At 41.2% G+C, this 24,852-nt stretch overlaps 1 protein-coding gene across 2 annotated transcripts in view; it reads right to left on the bottom strand.

Moving 5' to 3' along the window:
- Nucleotides 1-6,313: 6,313 nt before the first annotated feature.
- Nucleotides 6,314-24,852, bottom strand: part of ANKRD50 (ankyrin repeat domain containing 50) — a 39,740-nt gene continuing 21,201 nt past the window's right edge. For both annotated transcript variants that reach the window (XM_068187924.1, XM_068187925.1), the window contains exons 3-5: nt 23,325-23,554; nt 11,526-15,073; nt 6,314-9,300 (exon numbers count right to left, since the gene is read on the bottom strand). In XM_068187924.1, the coding sequence (XP_068044025.1) occupies nt 11,529-15,073; nt 23,325-23,554 (3,775 nt within the window). In that variant the 3' untranslated portion in view covers nt 6,314-9,300; nt 11,526-11,528. The remainder of the gene's footprint in view (nt 9,301-11,525; nt 15,074-23,324; nt 23,555-24,852) is intronic.

Below are 24,852 nucleotides of genomic sequence, written 5' to 3'. Positions count from 1 at the left end.
TGTCACAGATTAAATGCAATCATAAATGTTTCTGGAAGTATTTTTTTCATGGGTTTTGAACCCAGCAATAAGACACTGTTCTTTCAGTGGAATTTCAGCTACAGAACTCCTATACCAGTGCCTAGTATTAAAACGATCAATAAGTGATAAATGACTGACATTCTGGTCCTATACACTGAACAATGGAATGCTGAAGGACAGTGACAGCTGTTCCTGTGGGATTTACTTTATTGTTTTCTGCGTCTTTTCAGACTCATGCTTTGAGTCTTTTTACATAATGTTTCATAAGCTGCTATTGAAGCAATAAAAACAGAGATAGGGAAAGCATTTGGGAGTTATGTCTGCATTTTCACACACGATGTTGCATTATTCTTTCTGAGATGCTGCAGTCTGCTGGGAGGAAAGGGACTCAGGGTTGCTTTCTTTCATTTTATTTAACCAATTTTTAAAAGCAATATGGAAATTCTTGCTGCATGAAGTAGCTTTCCTCTTTTAGTCAGCCCTTCCTTCACCCACTGCCAGATGAAATAGTAACAGTGAGTGAAGCAGTATTTATTCCATCATGCTCCGTTTGGGTTACTTTAAACTAAACCCACTCTCACTATACAGTAAACTTCAGTCGCAACAGTTATATGGGGATTAAAGCGGTTATGGAAAACGAGCAGACATGTTGTTCTGAACCTGGTGCTGGAGGAGGAATCCTGCCAAGAAGGTGGGCCCACCTCCCTCGGGAAGAAAGTGGAGATGGGCACTGTGCTGACGGCAGCCCTGGGGTTGGGCTGAGACACCAAGTGGGGTCTCTCCACTGGGTCCTGTCTCCGAGAGTGCTGTGCCGGCTTTAACCACCTCCTCCTGCTGCTCAGTGCCTGCATGACTGTGCCCTGTAGGAGCCAGCACGGGTCGGGAAAAGCCAGCGCTGCCCTGGGGCCAATAAACCTGCTGGCCTCTGTGTGGATGTGCATGCACGGCATTCCCACGCACATCCCGCAGCGCTGATGGCTGAGGGAGTGTACCTGGAGACTCCCTGATTAATCTCAACCAACAGAGGATGAACCGTGTGTCATAACCTGGCTGCATTTCATGTTTAGAGAGAGATTCAAGCTCTTTGAATAGCTCTCAGCTTGTTCCCAGGGGAGCCAACCCTGCTGGCAGCCGTCAGTCCGGGTGGTGGCCGGGAGTTATCCCCATGAAAGCCGCCGTGCTCCAGCTCCGGACGCAGCGACCGCCCTGCAGCCCCAGCAGAGCTGCACAAAACCAGCTACTGCTGCTCTTAATTGCACAACAGACTCAGGCAAACGTCCCCAAAATGGAAGAAACACACTTAAATAGCCTTATGTAATTTCAAACTAATACATGCATGGATTAGAGTCCTCCTCCGAAGGGAGGGGTCACGCTGCGCTAGCCTGCTTTCCGCCCTGAGGCTACGGCAGCGCCCTGATATCCAAACAAAGTCCTCCCACCAGCTGTTCCAAGCAGGGGACAGCCCAGACTACATTAGGAGGAGGATGAAGACATTCTGTCGCTAACTTGGTCTTCAGATCACACCTAACTTTGCAGGGCCTCTTCTGTCAGTCTCAGCAACCTCTTGGGCAGATGAGCAATGTTCTCTTCTCACAAGGAAAAACTCCCACACCTCACATCCCGTGCTGCATCCACCCCGAGGACAGCCTTTCTGGTGTGGCTCTCGCCATACTCTGCACTGACAGCCCCTCCTCTGATGTGCCAAAAATGAGCCCCTGCTGTGTTTTGGAAGGCTTTGATTCCCAGTCTCACCTCTCATTTGTTACTGAAGGGCAGCTCTCTGGTTAGCCAGTGCTGCCCACCACGGAGCTAGGTGTTCAAACAAGCATTCCATGCTTCCCCCGGGATGTAACAAACATACGTGTACAGACCAAGCCTCATTTTCCACATCTGTCCCCTGTCTGTCCATCTCCACGCTCAGCACCACCCCAATCCCTAATAATTAGGACACCTAAATGAGAACAGAGCAGATTTAATTGAGACTGGTTTTTCCATGTGAGGCATGGTACCCACAACCTAGCGGTCCTGCCAGAGTGGGAAAACTGGAGGAGCCAAGGCATACTTTGACCACGGTACCTAAGTTGTGGAAACCTGTTTTGTTCCTGAAGGAGTAGATTAGGAGTGTGGGGAATATCAAGTTTAAAGCAGCTCGACACTACTTGGCAACTTCTAGTCACTGTCTGTGTGATCTGTGAAAATCCCAGAGTTAAATGAAAACAGATTGAAAAGGCAAACACAGTCATTATATCTGCAGGGAAAGTGCTCTATCCTGGGGATACAGCTTGGCAAACTGGGATCTTAGGAAATACAGGAGGGAGTACATCTGCTGCAGTAATTTTCTGGTTCCTGCCGTGCTGCGTGGCGGCACTGCCGAGCAGCACCATGGAAATACACTCCTGCACCTGTGCTCCCCTTTGTGCCCCACTGATAATCTGGAAAACACTCATTTTTGAGAGTGTGCATTCCCTATTACCAGCATCTGATGGCTTTGGCTAAGAGCTGGAGAGGCAGTGAATCAATATTCAGGTTTGTTCATGTTGGTAACAAGGGAAGAATAACTCTGATGTTCTTGGGATTGTCTTGTCTCTATGCAAAAAGATCAACCAACTTCCCTACATGGATCTGGGGCATGAAAACGTTCCTTCTAGTTTGTTGCAAAACAGGTTTTCAGCAGATGCAAGGAAATCCCTATGCTTCAAATAGTATCTTCATTGTCTGCATTGTATAATGCTCACATGAACTGCTCCACAATTATTCCAGACCAAACTCTTTTGGACATATAGAGACCTGGCATAAATCTACTCACAGCTTAAAACTTGTGTTCAGTAGCTAATTGTCCAGTGGTCTTACCCTTACAGAACTAATATTATTTATAAATTACAGTGGACTTTTTCAATCTCAGCCACTTGTTCCTGGTTTAGTTAGCACTGACTGACACACAAAATATTAATGATAAAAACATTGTCTCTGGGTTGGGAAATCTCTGAACCACAAACAGCTAGAGAACATTTAGAGGAAAAAGTAATTGGAAATTTACCCTGTTGTTGTACTTGTCTATTCACATCTGATATTGGTCATTGCTAAAGACAGATTGCAGGGCTGGATGAATTTCTGGAGTGTCCTGAAATGGCTGTTCTTAAATCCATCATCCCATCCTGGCAAAGAGGAAAGACTTACCCTCTTTAGAAAATAGGCTGCATGTAAATGAGCCAGCAGTGTGAGCCAAAAAGCACTTTAGTATCAATTTAGGCACAGATTTTGCTACCTTTCCTCAGGTGAAGGGAACCACACTCTTCAAATACTACTATGGAAGTGGATTGTAACTGCTGAAGTCTCGACCCCATGTAATTAAGAATGTCCCTGAATAATTCTGTTCATTAATTTCACATGTTAAAAAAATTAGCAAAAGAATTTCAATACCAACTCCATCCAGTGCTCTTGTGGGAAATCTCAGCAGAGCACAAGCAGAGTGAATTAACCACGGTGTTACCAGGGCCAACATTGCAACAGAGTCGGAGTGAATGTGCTTCTGCCTCGCTCTGGGTCTGCAGTGAACAGCTCTGGCAGCCAAATGAGGACTCTTAATTATGCACCCTCTAATCATCTCAAGATTTGCTTTAGCAGTGAAGTTTTTAGACATGGCAAAGAGTGAGCTGCATTTTGAAGACTTCAGAGATGACGAGAGCCGTTCCTCCCTGCTTTCTTCTCATGCAACTAAATGTTGTACATCACTGGTCCAGGTGCTTTTTGCTCCTCCTCCTGTATGGAGAAGTCCAGCTGGAAGGGAAAGTATACAACTTGGTCCTCTCCAGCTTCTGAAAAACTTCTCTGCTTTGAGCACTGTGCCTGTAGAAGGACCTTGTCTCTTCACACCATAAATACCATCAAATGACAGCCTTCAGAAACAGGCAACCCCATTAATTTGTCAGTAGACTGACAGCTAACCAAGGCACAGGGGAGACATGAAATGTTAGCACAGACAGAAACATTCAGAGTGCTTTATCTCCCCTTCACTTCAGAGTGTTACATTAGCAGAAAACTGGCACCAGGACACAAAGGCTTGGATGCATACTCAGTACTGCCTCTCACAGAGCTCCCACCTGTCAGCGAGGGTCCTGGATAATTCTGGGTTTTTACTATTTTTTTTTTTTGAAAGCTCTGATTGCAGTAGGAAAAATGAACACAACTCCAGAGAGAGCTTGGCAAGTCCTCCCCCATGCCACGCTGCTCAGCACGGGCCAAAGGTAGTGAGGTGGTCCCTGGTCCTCAGCCCAACCGCGCAGGAATCTGCTGGCGGAGCAGCCTCCAGAATGGAGCTGACTCCTCTCCCGCAGCTCCAGCAGCCAGCCAGGAGCTGGAGCTGGCAGCACCCAGCTGTATGGACAACCTCCAGCAAGCTGCACTGCAAATGCACAAAAAGCAACTAAAAAAAGCAACAGGAAAAAAAAAAAAAAGAAGCAAGAGATGAGTTAATGCCAGACAACAGGTTATTCAAGGCAGCAGAATTGCCTAGTGCTGGGAGTGGCCCAGGGGCTTTTCCTGACGTTCTTCTGAGCCTGTTCAGTGACTGACAGAGCAAATGCATCCCCATCTGAGTATTTCTCCTGTATTTTCTGTGAAGTGCTTTGGGATTTACTGGCAAATAGTAACACCTTTTGTGAGAGCAGTATGAAAAAACAGCAACAGAACTATCACACTATTATTAAAGCTGGAGCAAGACTGGAATGTTTTGTTCTTGGGTAAAACACAATGTGAATTAGATAGCCAGCATAATGGAAAATGGCAGAATAAATCATAATAAAGGTCCACTGTGTCATTTATGGATAAAGTTTTGAGTTTTAAAAGTCTATGAGATTGCCTAATGTTCACCAAGATATAACAAATACACAATAGCTCTGCTCACAGCCTTAACTCTAAGAAGAGAGAATTTTATTACTTATCTTAGTATTTCAAAATAACTTTTTCCCTAGGAGATGCAGGCTTACAAGTTGTTACTTTAAAAAAGTTATTGGAGAAAATAAAAAACCAAAACCAACAACCAGACCCCAATGCCTTATTCTGTCCCCGCAACCTGCAAATTACATTTAAATTCTAAAGGCTGATCTGTTTATATTACCTACATACACATTTGAAGACTTCTTTATTAAAATGATTTGCCAACTAGATTTCCCAGTCTCATACCCTGTTTCTGTGACACTGTCACAAGATGATTAGGATTTAGATCAAGGCCAAACTCTCAGTGCTGTCTCTCCAAGGGCCTCCAACTGAAAGGCGTTAGTTTGCTGTGCCAACCAATCTCAGTTTTCTTTTGGAAAATACATGTAATACACAGGCCAAATTGTAGCAGGGATCTCACAGAAGAGGTGAAGCATTATTTAATGTGATTGTGTACATTCCATAGAATAAGAGATTTAAAACAGGTGTTGAATAGTTTTATTGAAATATTATTACAGTGCTTATCTGAAGAAAATATCTGCCTCTGGGACATAAAAAAACTTATTCAGAGATTAATTCAGTGAAAATTCTTTGCTTCAATGAAAAATAGCCACTGAATTAACGCATCTCATACTTTGTTATTTCAGACTGCAAACTTAACAAAAGAGGGTCAATAACAGAAATTCACAGAAAACAAGTCAGCAGATAATGACAATTTTGCCATTCACCTAATCTTAGGAATCAGTCGAGCCATGTGTACCCGCTGCTGGGATCTGTGTGAACCAGAATACCTGGGGGGTAAACCTAAAGCATCATTTGCAGAAGGCACAGCCAAACTTCTCCTGCACACTCAAAAACCCTCTGCAGAGAAATCATGGTGGCTCTACGATCTGAAGAACTGAGACAAGATTGCAGAGCCAAAGGGTATTATTGCAAGGACCAGAAAACTTCTCTCCTACCTTTTCTAATAACACATTCAAGAAAAATGAGTAGCCACTCAAAGTAAGAGAGCTTTTCCTTAAGCTGAAAATACTACAGAGAAACACTCATAGAGACAATAATTAACAAAACCCCTTTGAACTTGTTAAGAACTCATAGCAACTGAAACAGTTAATTTATTGGCCCTTGTGGTATTTACAGTATATAATGGTCACTTTAAACAGAAGGACATGCAGCAAACCTGCATATGCTCAAAGCCACAGGAATTAATGTCAGGGTCTGAGGTTTCCTAGCCTCGGCTGCTTACTGGACACACACATCACGCTTCATTTAGCACTACATGAAAGTTAATCAAGTTTAATAACCTTTTCCTGAAATGTCCCAGGAAATGAGGTAGAAAAATTAAAACAGTTAGATGTCTGCTGAAAAGCAAATATATTTATTATGCACTTTAATATACACAGGGATTTTTGCTTAATATAATACAAGGAATAAAATAAAAATTTTACAATGTGAAATTCATTCAATGTACATTAAAGGCTATTTACAACCCACTCCAGGAAAAAACAGTCTATCTGCAAACCAAGTTAACTGAGGAATTCAGATGGGGAATATTAAGCATAACAGACATTTGCATAGCAGAGTAACTGAGGAGGGAAAACACCTTTTTAGTTTTAAAGAAATGGTAATGTTTTCAATACTGATCACAGAGAAGACAAAAATGCATCAATTGTGCCTTGGTATCTCTTAATGCATTTCTCTCCAGATTAGTTTTTCCACATGCACACATTATTGATATCCATGTCCACAAAACAGCCTTTTTCCCCAGCTCTCCCATCAAGAATTTTGGATGTTTTGTGGAGATGACCTTGGAAGGACCAGCAAAATGGGATGAAGAGAAACAGGATTCCTGTTTTATTCAGGTTTTTTGGGTGGTGAGAACTGCTGCCCTGGCAGAAGGAGCTGTGCTGAGTCACAGTTGCACCTCTCTGCTCACCTCCACTCCATTTACAAATGGGAAAGGGCAGAGCAAAGGGAGCAATGGGGGAACAGCAACTTTGCTTGGCACACAAACCCCTCACAAATGGTGATGCTAAAAATTACACGCAACAGCAATGTTGAATTACACAGACCATCAGAGAAAATAGATTATTTAAAGCAATTCATGCCCCATTCCAAAGGGATATTCAAAATGTGGCAGAATTGTCATTCTGAAAACATTTTTGACAGGTCTACTTTCTGCTGATTTGGAGAGAGGGTTTCCCCAGTGACTGTTTCAAATGTAATACTATTCACACAAAATCCACCAGACTATCTGTAAGTTGTGGCCCCTTGTGAAATTGGCCATATTTTTATGTCCTCTGTCCACAAGGTGCAACTCATAACAACACAATAAAATTAAATAAATATAATCCCAATGACAGTCAAGGTCAGTAGAAAAAATGTTGGCATTCAGTGATCCCTTTCCACAGAACAAAACATACATCTAATCACTAAGGAAAGTCGTATTCTTGCACAGCATTGCAAATGTACTACATTTGACGTTTGGAACAAGTTTGCTGAGAACATTTTGGTACTTTCTCTTTTCTAAACCACTAACCCTCTTAAGGCCATTCTGCCAGACTCCTGTTATGTTTATTTTATAATTGTCCCACGGGGACAAGAAATTCAATACATGAAACATTCAGAGTAATCCATATTGCCGTGTGTCAGCTTCTAACACCTAATTTTACTATATGCTGAATGCCTGACTATAAAAAATTCTTTTTCTTTACATTTAGGAAAAAGCAAGTAAAAACGGAGGTGCAAGATTTAAAAGAAAAAAAGTATTCTGATGACAGTTGATCATAATAACCAGACATGGAGCCCTTCAGTGCCTCAGAATATGCACTACATCTACGTCCAGAGGCCATTCATCAAAGTTTAAGGATCTAATTAATCATCTATGAAAAATAACCTCAGCTCTCTATCATCTTATTTCTGGAATGATCAGAATTAGAGTATGAAAAAGATGAAACCCAAGCCTTTAGAAGAAACACTTGCCTACAAAAATAGGCTTATTTTCTAAAGAGCAAGGCTGTGTAATGGGGAATAGTAGAATACAGCTTGCATTTGTAGGAAAAAAGAACCCACTTGTTTCATTTTATCACTTGCAGAACTGTGCAAGTAAGATGTGCACATTCGAAGGGAAAACTCACACTGCTCACTTTCACGACAATGACCTTGACTTTGCTCTCTTTCACACAAGTAAAATACTTGTAAGAGTGGGAAACCAGCTTTCCATTATCCATGGATGGGCTCTCCCAACTGCTGATTCACCGTGCTCCAGGTACAGAGACACGCTGCCTCTACCTAATCCCCGTGAAGCAGTAACCACATTCATACCAGTTTGTGCTTTAAGGAGTTAATGTCTCAGGACAGGGCCAACTCAGCCATCTCTGTTCTCCCCAGGCAACGCTGTCACTGTGCTTTTCTACTGCACTCTCGCTGTGTATTCTCTCAGCCTCGCTCACAAAGGGTCTGTATTTTCCATGGTTTGCTTTAGTGACATTCCCAAAAATAGTCCTTTACCATGGAAAAGAGAAAGAGCTGATTCTAATGTATAGAGATATACAAGAAAGCAGGATCAGACCTCTTAGCACCTCAGACATACCCATATTAGTTACCTCATCACCATAGCAATAACAGAGCCTATTGCAGACCAAGTGTCCAAAATTTGCCTATTGCTTTCAGTGGTCCCAGTCTGCCATCCAGATTTGGTGCTGTAGTACCAGAGAGTGGATTTTTGCCTCTTAAAAATCCCAAAGACACTGCAGGTGGTTGCAGTCCGACTTCTTTGCCATCACTGAACAGCAATTACACAGAACACAAAAGTACAGTATTTATAAAATACTGTTAAAAGACTTGTAATTCTGGAGGGAACCTTTTGAAGTACACGGGGAACTGACAATACATGACAATAATGCAAATGTGACAAACTTGTTGCTTATTTTCCTTAGCCACAGAAAAATAAATACAAAAAGCACTGCCTTTTCCATAACACAGTTCACTGTGGCACATGCACCTCTACCAAGCGATCTGGAATAGGAAATCAGAATTCCTGGTTCTTACCATTTTCAGCTGTGGTCAGGGAAATACAGCATATATCTTTCTGCAATTAAAAAAAGTGCTCATTCTGTGTATTAAATACAAAGTACACAAAATAAAATTTCGAAGCACAGAGGGTTATACTGAGAAGGCAGCCTGAAAATGTAGGCACGTTACAGTAATTAAGGTAACTGAACTGTAGGAATCACATTCTTGAATTTCTAGGTGGACGAAACAAGCATTGTTTGCTTTCATCCCAGCCAGATGATAAATCATCGGGAGCAGAAGCGCTTCTGTTCACAGCATCATGGAAGTGGCCTGGAAGTATAAAATAAAAACATTAAGCTTTGAAATAATCTGTAACACAAACAGCATAGTCAGAAACAGAGCTGTATCATCCCTAATTAAAGTCAAAAGCACACAACAAAAACCTGATGAGGAAAAGTGTTTCCTGCCTAACCCCAGTCCTGTGATTGATTCCCCGTGCTCTCTGCCATCCCAAGCACCTACAAGGTCCCCATAACAGGAGAGCTTCCTGGTGGGAAGCAGCAGCCAGAGAAGGAAAGCCATTCTTGTGGTGCTCCTGTGGAGTATTTCTGATGTGATTCCCACAGGTGACTCATTTACTCACCGGTCAGGGAAATTACCCTTTTTTCTGCTTGAGATTTGGCAAAAGAGGAGGTAAATTACAGCCTGTGCCAAGCAATTCATAATCCACACAGAATTGTTCTAAACTCCCATCTTTAAAGTGATGCTCTGGGAATTGTTAAGAGAAAAGCAAAAGGAACCATTTGGTTATCCACACCTCGTTTTTTAGCCATTTGTAAAACCAAGAACTTCATTAAGAGAAACTCTAAATTTTCAGTAACACACCATTTGTTCCAGACAAAGCACAGCCAAATTTTAGTATGATATGTGGAATGTTCAGATTTCTTTATATGCTGTTTATATTTTAAAATCAAGGAAGATGGAAAAATTCACCAAAACCAGGCTTTTGATGACAGGTCAGGTCAGATGAACACATTCTATGTCAGAACCATGCAATGGATTTACAATAAAGTACAACATGAAAGCAAGCGATGAACATCAGGTGCAGGCACGTCAGAGTTAGGAAATACAATCCTTAATTACATGTTTCAAAGTTTTACAGAAGCAGGAAAAAATAACAAATAAATTCTAATCCTGTTTGGGCATGATGTACTACTGTGGGAATCTGAAGTCCTTGTAACTTTTATGAAGATTTAGGGACTTTTCTCTCCCAGCTGATGATTCCCCTCTATGCCTGTTCCTGCTGTCCTGCCCCACAGCTCATCTGACCGTTTGGTAAAATTTGCATTTTACGAATTTTATAAACATCTAGTGTAGATGTTTCTGAAACACTGTATTGTTTCAAACATTTTAATTGAAGCAAAATGCCAACCCAACAGGATCCTGCACAACATTCTCTGCAATTCTCCAGGGACCTCAGCTACATCTACAGATATATTCCATTAAAGTCATTTTCCAGAACATTTTGGGAAAACGCCTGTTTATATGTTTTTGACAGCTGAAAACCTTCCATGTGTGGATTCTGCACCCCCTTCAACTGTCCTAGAAGCACACTGTCTTTGATGATCTGCAGCAGAACTGAGTCAGAACTGGCAAGAACATTCTTGTTTTAAGGAGCAGCAACCTGAGCTGTCCAAAATGCTGCATTCACAGACAAAAAAATGTTTTCAAAAGTAAGTGAGCAAGCAATAAGAGGTGGGCACACATTTCATAAAGATGCTGCTTCTCTGAAATTCCAATAGAAAACATATTAACACATTCCAAATACCCTAAAACATATACACCTCAACAGGAAGAGGGAGAAAAACAGAACTATTTTAGCTGACTCACTGACATTTCATGTCTGAAAAAAGAGACTGATAATTACTTTTTCAGCTTAAAATTCAGTATTGGAGAGGAGGTGAGATATCTAAATGACCTCCACTGACTAAGAACAACAGAATGGTCAGAAAATTGGTACCATAACATAAATTATAATCTTGCACTGAGAAAAGCACCTCTTCTATAGGAGGACTACCTTTACAGTAACAGAAATATAAAATCAAAGCTTTAGAATAGTATTTTATACTTATGGTTCACCCTTGAAATCCACATTCAGAGAAGTGGTTGCCTGTAACTTATAAAAACCTTCAGAAACTTTCTGAGGAGCATTTTCATAAATTATGAAATAAAGACGGTATCTGAAAACATCATGAACTGAAATTCTCATCTGTCCTTGCATTTGAAAATCAAATTCCAAATCAATACTACCTGAAACTCACTTATCAAAGACAGAGGGGCACAATTTGAGCAACTGAATTCAACAGACAACATGACAGTGATCCGATTCCTCTATGGCTGGTGCTTTTAAATGACAGCAAAGGAAATACTTGACAGGTTAAAATCTTAACATCCATCACATAAGCAATTATGATGGTAAATGATAACAAAATGTCATTTTAACACATTTTAAATGAAATGTGGGCATTTGGTTGCTTTGTGACTGGGTAAGTTACCTTTTATAATGGTGTTTCCTTCTTGTAGTTGAAGCTTGGGTCGCTACCTTCAATCTGAAGTTTTAAGGCTTGCTTAAGGCTGAGTTCTGTCTCTGCGGAGGGATAGCCTTCCAACACATCCTGATGCCCTCTGTCCTGCACTGTTCGTGGGACAGAAACCCTGCCGAGAAAAACCTGATTGCTCTGAAGATGGTAATTTGGATTTGTCATAATGCCATTTCTCTTCTTCTGCTCCCCACTCTGTTGGTGAATCAGGAACTGCTGCTGAGATCGGCCAACTTCTTGCTGAGCTGGAGGGACCAAAATCTTGCACTGTGGCTCTGACGGCATTGATTTCAGTGGCATGCTTGTGCCAGATTTGGTAATAGGTACTCGTTTATCAAACTGAGTCATTTCATACTCTAGCACTTTGGGTTGGGAGGAACCACTCTGCTTTATTTTCTTTCCAGCTGACCCAGACTTGCTGGAGTTGTCTGTTTTGCCCCCTTTATTAGCTTTAGTTGATTTCAAACTAGGTTTCACTTGGCTCCATTCAAACTCGCTACTGGGTGAATTATGATTTTGACTTAGGGAATGAGTTGTGGAAGAAGGGGAGACAATGGACTGCCTGCTTCTGCTGCGTGGCAGGGAATGCTGCTGGATTTGCTCCGTGAACGACAGGCTGTGGAAACTATCAATAGGCACCGTCTGAGCAGTGGCTGTCGAGGACGTGGTGCGGAGAGAAGAATTTTTGGAGCTTTTCAGGGAATTATTTGATAAAGACGACTTTTGACGGTCAACCGTAGAATCGGGAGACTCCGAAGGAGAACTGAAGGCGTGTGCAGGCCCATTGGATAATCCCCGCATTCCAGGCTGCATGTCTCCTCCTGTACTCCCTGAACTATTGGACTTCATGGTTAAGGACTGCATTTTAGAGGAGACTGACTGTAAGGGCTTCTGCTCCATTGTGTGGACTGGAGATGGAGTGCAACCATTCAGAGTTGATGCACCATATTTTTCCAGTAATTTGATAATCTGGGAGTGTCCATTTTTGGCTGCAACCCGCATAGCAGTGCGCCCAAATTGGTCAGCGTGATTGGGATCAGCACCATGCTCCAGTAATATCTGGACAACGTCAATGTGCCCCTCTTGGGCCGCAATGCAGAGTCCAGTAGCACCTTGATTACAAGTATGGTCAACCAGAGCACCATGCTCGATGAGAAGCTGCACGACCTTCACGTGGCCTTGCCATGCAGCAGACTGCAAAGCAGATCTCTTCTCGTTATCTGCAGCGTTCACATCAGCATGGTACGTTATCAGCACCTGCACCATCTCCAAATGGCCCTGCCAGCAGGAAACATGGAGTGCTGTTCTTCCTTCAGCATCGCTTGCTTCGACGTTTGCACCATTTTCTAAAAAATACTCAGCCATTGTAAGCTGGTTTTCTAATGCTAGGATATAAAGCGTTGGCCGGCCATCAGCATCTTTGTAGTTCACATCTGCTCCGTGGCTGAGCAGTAGCTCAACTATATCTCTGTGACCTTCTAAGGCAGCAACTCGGAGAGCATTTCTCCCATCGTAGCCTCTCTGATCAATGTTGGATTTATTTTCCAGTAACATCTGCACACAATCATAGTGACCTTCCTGTGCGGCTAATATGAAAGGTATCCGTCCATCATTATCAATTTCATTTGTTCTAGCACCTTGTTCTATAAGAGCTTCACAGATCAACCTGTGACCTTCAAAAGCTGCCATGTGCAAAGGTGTCCAGCCTGCATCGTCTCTGTGATTTTCATCTAGCCCCCTGTCCAGCAGAGTACGTACTACTTCAACATTGCCCTGCGCAGATGCTATGCTCAGGACTGTTCTACCTTCACTGTCAATGCTGTCAACAGCTGCACCCCAAAACAAGAGCGTATTCACCACAGAGGCGTGGCCCATGGAAGCTGCTGCCAGAAGTGGTGTCCTGCCGTTGTTGTCTGTGTGATCAACATCAGCTCCTCCTTCCAGGAGCAGATCAACCACATCCACGTGTCCTTCATAGGCAGCCACCAGCAGTGGAGTCATGCCATCCTTGTCACAGTGGTCGACTTCAGCACCACGGTCGATGAGGAGGCTAACCACCGAGGCGTGTCCCTTACTGGCCGGCACGCAGAGCGCAGCCACAGACAGTGCCGTCCTCCCGTCCACGTCCTCGTGGTTCACCTCCGCACCGTGGTCCAGCAGGTGCTCCACAATCTCTTTGTGCCCCATGTACGCAGCTGCGATCAGAGCCGTCCTGCCCTCGTTATCAGCTTTATTAACTTCAGCCCCGTGCTGGAGAAGATTCAGCACAATATCTTCGTGCCCTCCCCACGCTGCTGCTCTCAGCGCCGTCCGGCTGTCAGCATCGGCACAGTCCACTTTGACCCCGGCGTACAGGAGTGCGGATACCACCTCCGTGTGCCCTCCCCACGCTGCCGAGCGCAGCGCCGTCCAGCCGTCGTGGTCCGTGTGGTTGACGTTGGCCCCACACCCGATGAGGCAGTTGACCACCTTGGTGTGCCCCTGCCGAGAAGCCAAGGTCAGCGCTGTTTGCCCGTGGGTGTCTTCAATCTCCAGATCCGCTCCCCTTGACACCAGCAGGTTGACCACGTCGAGATTGCCGCTGTACGCTGCGTTGGCCAGCAACGTTCTCCCGTTGGAATCGCACTGGTTTACAGATGCCCCGTTGTCCAACAAGGTGCGGATGGAGTCTTCCCTCTCCAGAGCCTGCCGGACAATGCAAGACGTGCGGTCATCTTCGCTGTTGACGTGAGCACCAGCCTTTACCAGAAGCTGTAGCACCTCTTGCTCTTTAGGAATTAAGGTTGACAAGGAGTCTTTGACAGGTGTGCCATTCCATATCATCCACAAAGCCAGCTCTGAAGTCTCCAACTGTAAATTAGAATTAATGAGATGCAATGCAAACTCTTGAGCTTCTAATGGCGTTAAATCCTTAGCCCGGCAGGTGTAACTCATCGCCAGCATTCTGTGTCCCTCTGCAGCATTACACAAGTATTTCTGTGTACAGTGCTTTACATCCAGCAACCACTCCGCAAAACTGTAATGAAACAAGATTTTTGTATTTCCAAGGCCATCGATAAGGACTTTGGACAGGACATCCAATTTGCGTTGAAAGTCTTCCATCGTCAGCGTCATGTTTTTGGTCCACACGGCATGATACAATTCCGTGGTGGTCAAGGGCCTGCAGGCTGCAAGAATTACATTAAGGATGGGCTGGACCTTTGCAAACTGTTTTCTCACAAAAAGTCTCTGACAGAGCCAAAGGTAGAGGCCATTTAATGTTCCTGGAATATCACGGATCTCCCGTAACATGATAAAATTCTCCACAACTCCATCTAGGACACGTTCCAGATACAAAAAGCAACCGCTGCTTTTGATGTGAAGCTGATTCAACATTTCTGCCGTTTCTTTTGTGAGGTGCTGTCTCAGGGCTTCTTCCTGGTCCAAACGATGCAGAATATATTGCTGCACATCTTTCACAATGTAAGCCTTTCGGAGGTCATCCAGACTTATTTTTCGAAAACCTGTTGAGAGGAGAGAAAGCTGTAATTATTTCTGATACAGCTCTGCTTAACTCAATGTTGAAAGAAGAGTAAATAAAAGCCAAGACATTTTTGGGTGGGGAACACCCACAATAAAATATTTTCCCCAGTAAACACAGGGAATATAAATTAATTATAATAGCAGAAAACTTTGATAATTAGATGCACTGTTACCATAATCTAATATAAGAAAAAACAGGTGCTATTAACAAAAAAAATATTGAAAATCACTCTGAATTAGGCATTCTGTGTCTGCCTTGGACAACACTAAACACCTAAGCAAAACCATCAAAATTGCAACTGAAATAAGATTATTAAGTATTATTATATTATTGAAGGAATAATCCCTTCTCCAATGTGGTTAACAATGGAATTCTAAGTAATTTTCAGCTATTTAGATTGAGACAATTATTATGTTTAATTACAGAAGAGGGTATTCACACCTGCTGCATATGCATGATTAAATGTATATAAATCACTAACTTCACCACCACAGCTTCTTTGAGAAGCTTTTATGATACAGGAGAGACACTCAAAAATAGTTTAAAACATCTTCAGACCTCTGCACACTGAAAATTACCTATTTTTTGCAAGAGAGGACTGAGTTCTAGATAAACACCCTGGTTCTCGGGTAGGTGACTCATCGTATAAAGACATAGGTTCTCCTGTAGTCATATCTCTTTGTTTTTCCAGCCTGTTTACTCTTTAAAGGAAAAAGGGACATTATTTCATACACACAGACCGTGTCTGTCCCCTCCCCACTCAAGGAAAGGGACACTGTTCCCAGCAGCACGTGCAAGGAAGTTCCCTGCGCTGCCTTAGCGGCCGTAAGACTCTCAGGAATGGGGCTGAACCAATGTGGATATACGGCTGCCTCTGCCATTTCAAACATTTGCTTTGGTAGGGCCAAGGTAAGCACTCGATGAGGACCTACCCTCTCTGATTAATGACACATCGTGTTGTTTGAATGCTGCTCTTGCGGAAGTTACGGGAAAACCACAGAGGTCATGGAGGCAGCACCTTCAGTGACTGCGTTTCAGGTCAGAACTGCACCTCACTTTTCCAGGGACAGCTTGTGATCCCTTCCTTACAGCCAGCTCAGCTAGTCAGACACCAGCTGCTCTTCAAACCAAAGCTAAGTTACTAATATCTAAATTATACCAAAGGAAAAGCAACCATAGATCAATGTGTTCAATTCAATTCAATTCCGGCCCCATCTCCATGGAAAAAAAAAATTAAGTGAGCCTCTGATGGTTGTTGGTTCTATATTTATGTTTTTATTGTATTTAAACACTGATCAAACTGCTCAGTCTCTGAGGTTGTTTTGACAGCAAATTCAGGCTGGTAACAGAGCTGTGGTTTTTGCTCCCCAGTGGCTTCAGCAGAGGTTCTGAATGTCCCATTAAGGTCACTCTGTTAATTGTTTAGTCTACATGAGCACTGTACAAACATCACAGATGAGAACAGAGAGGTAAGCTATGTAAGTGTTACTAAAATATTTCTGCTTCCTTTAGTAATTATGGAAGCACTACAAACAGGACTGAACCAATAGAATACCTAAAAAAAAAAAATCATGCTTCTCCATGAAATGAAATCACTGGAGAGGACACTTTTCATAGTCAGTTCAGAGGATAAAACTACACAAGTAAGACTGACTACTTGAAGACTTTTGAATGAGAAGGCCAGGAGCAAGAAAATAATTTTTTTTTTTGGCTCTAAAAGGAAACACAGAAACAGCTTTATCCACCATAATGTGCCAGAAATTCAAGTAATGTCTTAACCTGACCTGTAGGATAGCATAATTCATTGGTTTACTATGTATTTTGTTAAAATATTCTATATGTAACTTTGTGAAGCCCTCAATTCTTGCACATAACCCAAATAAAAAACTTTGCTGAGTAAGAGCAGACAGTGCCCTGTGATTCTGCAGATCCCAAAGCTCCCACTTGAAGTGAAATCTGTTTCTAGGTCAGGATCCTTCAGAAGATACAGAAGTGAAAAAATAACACCAAAGCCAAGGCATTGCTTGGTGCATGGACCCACAGTCACATGCATACAAGGAGCTGTAATTAGGGATAGGTGTCCCTTTGCCAGGCTCATTTGTGCCGAGGGAACAGCTCTGTTTTGCTCAATCTGGAGCAAACACAACCACCCCGCTCACTCACCTTCTTTTGAACTGCCCTGCTTCGCCTCGCACAGATCTGTCCCTGTCTCTTGGCTGAACAAGAACAGGCAGGGAGCTCTGCAAAATCATTGTCTGTGTCTTTAGACCTAAGTGACCCTGCTCCCTAACCTCTCACATTAATCCCATGCCCACATCCTGCCTTCCAATATATACCTGCAAATGTAAGCTATTTTTATTTTTACATCGCTTAAATGTTTTTTCAGTAGCAGATTTCATTTCCCTGCAATGAGAAAACCCTCGATGGACTGGCACAACAGCAATCCTGAGATTTCAGCTGATGCTCAGTGTTGCCTGACTAATGATTACAATTCACCTCCCTTGACTCCCAGCCTTCCCAGGAAAACTTGCAGTGATAATAGTTTAAGCGCCTCTGTCTCAGTCTCTGTATCTCTGCTTCAAAAACAAGACTCTTGCTTGTCTTGCAAATGTTCTTTGAAAAACAATTTTCATTTTGCTTCCCAAAATGGGTGGGAAAGTGAACAAAAAAACCCCTAAGCCCTCCAAAAAAAAAAGTAAAAAAGGAAGGGTTTGTGTGTTTGGCACATTTTTCCCCTTTAAATGTTGTATCAGTGCCCTGAGAAGTTGTGGATGCTCCTTTCCTGGAAGTGTTCAAGGCCAGGTTGGGGCTTTGAATAACCCAGGACAGTGGAAGGTGTCCTTGCCCATGGCAGGGGGTTGGAACGAGATGGTCTTTAAGGTCTCTTCCAACACAAAACATTCTAAGATGCTCTGATTACTTCGTTCCATACTAGAGCTAAAAATTATCTATTCTTAGCTCAGATACACCAAATATCTAAGCACTTCAGACAAGTAAATAAATTTCATAAGGCTTCAGAGCAGTTTTAAACTATTTGATTGGCAACATGTTCATGGAAGCAAAAAATTGTTTTTTTTCCCTTTTCTTTTTTTCTTTTCTGCAGTATTACCATACATTCTTTGTTAATGAGATCCTATGTATTGTATCTGAAAGTAAGCTTGGATAGCAAGAAGCACACTACACTCATACAGACCTTCACACATCCCAGGGATGAAATGCCCTTTTAAGGCCTGGGATTAACAAATTGCCATTGTAGCAGACTTTTGGACATAAAACAGGATGTTAATTTTAACCACTACATCAGGCCATACTATAATAGGCAAATAATTCAAAAGAAGCCTTATAGATAGAACTGAATTTTTTAAAGTCTGAATTTTTTTGTTGCTAGCTTGAAGAAGGAAAACAAAACTATGTATTTTGCCCCCAAATATCTGCCTAAATCAAGACATTTTACATTTCCACACAAAGTGCTTGCAAACTTGCTTTTCAACCCTGCCCCAAACAATAAGTCACTTTCATGGACAAGAAGCACCAAAATATTAAGAGAAAGCTCATTTTGTTTCTGATTCATTCCCATGAACTACTTAAGCTCAGCAAAACAGAAGTTACAGTAGACAGAACTTGCAGTCCCATGACCCTGCTTCTTGCATTGTTAAAATTTTTCATACAACACATCAGTTTCAACCCAATGGGAACTCCAATATGGATTGTTCTAATTTATTACATTTCTGGCAGTTCTGTAAACAAATCTGTTCCAAATGTATTCATTGGCAAGATCTAGGGTCATTCAAAAGGGAAAAAAAAGGATCTTGGTTATAAATACTTTTATAGCATGTCAACCTTTTCATACTTTAATAGTCAAAAAGCTATTAACTAGCAAGTTTCAATACTTAAAAATATCCTTCCACTTTCATATATTTAAATGGATTTACATAAGCACATAACAGAAGTTTCAAATGCATTTTAATGTATTTAACTGAATTGTTAGCTTTAGAGTAATCCAAATTATTACAAACATGGCAGTAATTTGGCATTAACACTTATGCTGCTGATCTAAACATGTATTGAATTAGGTACTTCTGTGGCCATTTATGCACACCTGCTCAAAAAGAATAACTTATCCAGCAGAGTAAAGGGCACCTGGAGACTCAGGCAGCACACCTAGCTGTTAGTGCATTTGCAGTATATTGTGCATTACAAATTTCTCTGCCTCTTCTGCAGGTGCTACAAGACTCTGAGGCTGAAATCTGCTGCTCTCACTGGTCCGTGTCACTGCACAGAAGTTTATTTAATTAGATCTACAGGTAATAGTCCATTTGAAACAATTTAGTCTTCCCTCTTTAATTACAAGGCAATTAAATTCCAAGTTCACACAACTTTTTACAAGGAAATATGAAATACCCTAGTACAATGCTTTCAGAGTGGTAATGAAAAGAAAGGACACAGTAATTAAAAGCTCCCTACGTATTTCCCAAGCATTCTAAATAATGTTTCTTTCAAAACCCCAAACCTAAACAAGAAATAAACTTTTTCAAAGCTTCAATATTATAAAAGTAAGTTTTACAACCACATAAAAATATAGTTTATCTTTTAGAGTAAGAATCCAACTCCTATGAAGACTTCAAAGAAACATTAAATCACCCAAATAAATTCCAACCTACAATGAAAAATTAGAGGACAACTTAAATTTTTTTATTTTGGAAGCAATCTCTCCTGAAGTAGTCTCATGCCATTTATTTTCTGGAATGGCAGAAAGGTTCAGCTCTAAATCTGGCAACTGAATTGGCTTGGGGATTCAGTAATAGAACTACATGAGTAGCTCTAATCACCAAAACATGAGGTTTCTCAGAGAAGCTGCATTGTGATTTTTTTACCATATTTCTCTAAGATTTTCACATTTTTGCTTATTTCAAATTTGGATAAATACCAACTCCTAAAAGTTACTGTCTGTCTAGAACTGAATGACAAATAAAAGGATGAGTGAAAAATGGATGACTTTGTCGGTTTCTACCTGTGAACATGTGGGTGAATGGAACTTAAACTGACCCTGAGGCTAAACAGAACCCTTTCATCTCCGTTTTTGGTTTTTTATTGAATTTTCCAGTATCTTTCTGGTATTTGCCATTAACTTCATGAGAACTATGACTCCCAAAGATGTGACATCTGCACAGGTTGTACAGCCATCCCACATGCATGAGAAGGGACTCTTCACAAGAATGCCAGTGTTTAACTGAGGGGTATAATCAAGCCCCATGACACAGATACTTGATTTACGTGTCTAGCAAAAAATGAAGAAATTAGGTAAATGCCTATTAAAAAGAAGCCTTTTAAAACCATTTGTACATATGCACTTTTGCCTAATTACCTTTATGCTGTTAATGAGAAATTATCTGCTGTTCACTCCAACTTATCTATGTAAAATTGCCTGATTTGAAAATGCCTCAAGTTTTCCAACTAATATGAGGGATTTTCAAACCAGGAAATTAGTTTTGTAAGCACGACTCCTATGCTTCCAAGATTTAGTCTCACTTTAGAAGAAGCATTAGAATTAGCTCATTAGCTAAAAATAAAAAAAAAATACATTTTATGTTCTGTGCCACTTTCATGTTGGAAAGGCTGTGTTGATGTAGCTGCTTGAGTGCCCACACTTGGAGCCAAATGATAATAAACGATGATGTGGGAGACAACGTGGATAACTACGGGTGCAAGACAGAATTGTTAAATTTAGGGGAAAAGCCACTAGGAAAAGCAAGCAGGCAGCATGTAGCAGTTGGTGACAGAGCATATGAAGAGAAGACAGTTATCTGTCCCTCTCCTTTTTTAACTCATTTGGCATTTGTTCACTGTGGAGGGTGACCGCAGACTAAGCCAGGCATTGTCTCACATTTGGTTCATATTTTTGAGGTTGTCTCTGTAGCCACAAGAGGCAAAACTTTTTTTTCACTTTTTTTTTTTTTTTTTGTTTGTTTTAAATTAATGAAAGCTGAGAATCTGAGCAAGGGGAAAAAATCTGTAGCATTTTGTGCTACTACAGAATTTGGGAATACAGAAGGGCCCAGAGCACAAGCTGCAGCAGATGCAGGCACAGCTATTCAGTTTTCATAAATAAGTTGCCACCAGAAGTGAAAGAACAAAGAAGACCAGAACAAACACCCCTCCTCCTTTTCTCATTCTTAAAAGAGTTCTAGGGATGATTATTCACCACTGGCAGTGTCAGGATGATAGTGGGTGAGAAAGACTGGACTCTCTCTTCCATGTCATCACTATTTTTGGCTCAGGAGCTGCTTGCACAACTCCCATCTGTACTGCACACCCAAAAAAAGAGCATCATCAGGACAAGGCCACTGCAGCAAGCCTGCTTCCAGTCATTGGGAACTCTTTGCTGACATGAGAGCTAAACCTATTTGTCAGACAGATTCCGAATTTTTTACTGAATGAAAATTTTAAGTGAAAACAGATACAAGCTCACTGCAAACACATTAATACTGGCCAATGTATATTGCATACCATACTCCAAAACTTTTTTAACAGAAAAAACTACAGATGGGACACATTTTCTTCTTTAATTCTGAAAGGATCCCAACCTCTCTCACCAAGTTACAGTGCAACTGATTTTTATTTGGTCCAAATACTTATTGTTGATCTCCACTTCTGCCCGCCCACCAACTAAATATAAATAGCTTTAAAAATTGGCTTAGCTAAAAGTAAACGTTCAAATACCACAAAGGAGGAGAAGAGTTTGTCCCAGCAGAAGAGTTAATGTCAGTCAATCCTTTGCAGGCCAGAACCCAAAAAGAAACCCACATTATTTGCAGTTTTACAACACCAAGTTGTATAGTTTTTGAAGTTAATGGAAGCTTCAGCCATGCTTCTCAGATCCTCACTACTGCAAACCTGAACATTGGCTGGTAACAGGAAAATCCTCCAACAGTGAATTAAATGGGCAGCCATCACATTGGCTGTAATGTCACATTTTCCTTTCATAGTGGCTAAACCATAACTGCCTCCAAATAGACCCTAAAATTTCTTCTCAATTTGTATCCAATTCTTTCTTTGCTGTACCTTTTCCACAGTGAAGATGGGATTATAGTATCACACACCAATTTCCTTTATGCTATTCATCAAGTCATACTCTGTGGAAATGAAAAATTAACTCACTGGAATTAAATTTATTTTAAAGGCATATCCATTAGTTCTGCTCATTTTTCCTGTCAGGAATTCCATCTGGAAATATATTTAAAAGACAACAGCAATTTTTTAGGGCTAGTCTGAAACATTGTATGATTCAATGGAAAGGGAACAGGACTGTTGTGAGAAAGTCTTGTCTGGTTTTTGGCAATAACAACATATCTAATCAGCCAAACTCTGACAAAACTATTCCCACATGAATGCCTGAAGGAACCCTGTGAAGCCACCCCAAAGTTTCTTTCAGTTGTCACCTACTCCCAAATACCAGTCTTCATGTCTGCCGCTGATATATACAGTACTTCATTCCAAAATGCAATTATCCCATTGACCTTCTGCCACTGTGGAAACGAGCAAGCCTATGGGTCTAAGTTCTATAATCACATTTTTTGTCCTAATTGTGTCCTTAATACACACAGGCTTCATACATAGGCCTGGAATCCAGTCCAGATATTGCCTTTTATTAAATTTCAGAGAACTTCCAGTAACAATGTCATTACAGTGAAGAAATGTTCTCATGACACAATAAAGCCTGGATGAAGAAGCTGTAAAAAATTTTTTTTACTGCGCAACCTTTGCCAAAAACACAGTCCAAGAATCCACATCTACATTGTTCCTCTCTCCAATTTCACCTTCAGAGATTATTACCCACTTTCTGAAAACATGGGGAGAGATTTTAATGGCAGATGAAAGGAAAACCTTCTGAGGTTGTAAGGAATGGGTGTATGCAGCTGAAATACTTCTGCACTTACACATCACCTATGCTGTTTGAAGCCTCCTAAAATGAGCAAAGCAAGAGGAAAACTCAAGACATTGAAGAGAACATGGAAGCTTTGCAAAGATAAAATTTAACTCTAAAATGTCTGGCTGATTTAAACTTTACATAGTCCTTGGGAAACAGGGATGTGTGTTTTTTAGAATTACTGTTTTTGCTATTGTCATTTTTTAGAAGTAAGAATGCAGCAGTGCTTCCCACCATCCCCAGGGCCTGGGAAATACAACATCCTAGGCACAGGTCCCAAACAATTCCTGTGCTCTGCGCTCACCTGTAAACATTTTTGTAACAGCTTTACTCTGCTTGCGGGCAGAACACAGGAGGAGCAGCCAGGGAGGGAAGAACTCGAAGTGGCTGGCTAAAATCTCTGCTATTGTCCCAGATAAACTCGTGGAAGTCTGTTCACCCTCGGAAACGTTGCAGCCCTCATCCACCGAATCCACCAGCATGAAGAGGCTCTGCTGAGGGGGCTTCATTCCCAAGAGAGGCAGCAGAATGCACCTGGAAGGAGCACAACACAAAATCGGTATTTTAAATGCATTGAACAATACATTGACTGTCACAAAGGCATCCAGGACAAAGCTATGATCAACTTAAAATGCAAAGTTACTTTTTTAAAAAAGTTACCATGGAAAATATTGAAGTAGACTGAACTAGAAGAAATACTTCGAACAGGTAGGTAGTGATCTAGCTCTTGTTTAGGCACCATTACTTTTTTGTGAACTACTAATTTATAACAATACTTTAAAAATTATGTTATAGTGTTCAAGGCTAATTAGAAGACTTGGAAAAATGTTGCTTCACTAAGAAGCTACTTGGCCTAAAGCTTAAGAACTTCACTACTGTTGTCTCTGCCAAAGCTGTTGCTACTGCTTATCAGAAACCAATAGTGAACAATAGCTGGTCATGAAAAAAAAGGCTGAAAGACACATGAAATATCAAAGCTCAAAGAGTTCAAGTCTGAATGAACAACAGTATTACAAAGAACAGAATTTCTGCCATACCTTCACAAATAAAATGCAAATTAGTAGCAGACTGAGGCATTTGGTACTGACTTTGATGTATTAGCTTTTATTTATATTGAAGTTGCCAAGCTCCTGCTACTGGGAAAGGATTATCTGCATCCTTGGGATGCAGCTCTAACAACACATCTGATTGTGTGACTAAAAAATTCAAATTAGCATCTACTGTTGCTCTCTTTAGCAGGTGGTTCTTAAAAATATACCTAACTGCATTTACATGTATCTTTAAATAGCACTACATAAGCATCATGCATCTATTCAGTATTTCCACACTATACTACTATTTTTTGGGAAACTTCATAGTGATTTAGGCCTATAAATTTCACTGACTAAATTATCTTTAAATACACTTGGCAAGTAAACTTTGACTTTATAGCACAAGGCTTTGGAAAATGAAACGAGGTGAGAAAAATACGTATCTGACAGTTTACTCTCTTGTAAATTTGCTGTTTGCACACGTCCAGAAGGCATGCCCATCATAAGTATTTTTTGTTTTACTCAAGTCCATAATAACCTTTTTTCATTTATTTTACTGAACAAATTTACCTTCAGAAGACTTTGGTCAACACATTCCCACCTACCAAGCATTCAAATGGGAATAGGAAAATCCTGCCTGTTAATGCAAGAATTTAACCTACTTCAGAAATGATTCATAAGCCTTGTTCTGGGAGGTTTGTTATTTTCTAGTTTTCTGACAGATAAAAAAGCAAAATGGAAACAGTGGTGCACTTTTCACGTCTGACAGTAACAGCAGAATCTAGCAGAACAGACTAGGGG

Source organism: Anomalospiza imberbis, chromosome 4, assembly GCF_031753505.1.
Source record: "Anomalospiza imberbis isolate Cuckoo-Finch-1a 21T00152 chromosome 4, ASM3175350v1, whole genome shotgun sequence".
NCBI classification, from domain to species: Eukaryota; Metazoa; Chordata; class Aves; order Passeriformes; family Viduidae; genus Anomalospiza; species Anomalospiza imberbis.
Note: the sequence above shows the minus strand (reverse complement) of the source record. Positions and strands in the feature narration are given on the sequence as shown.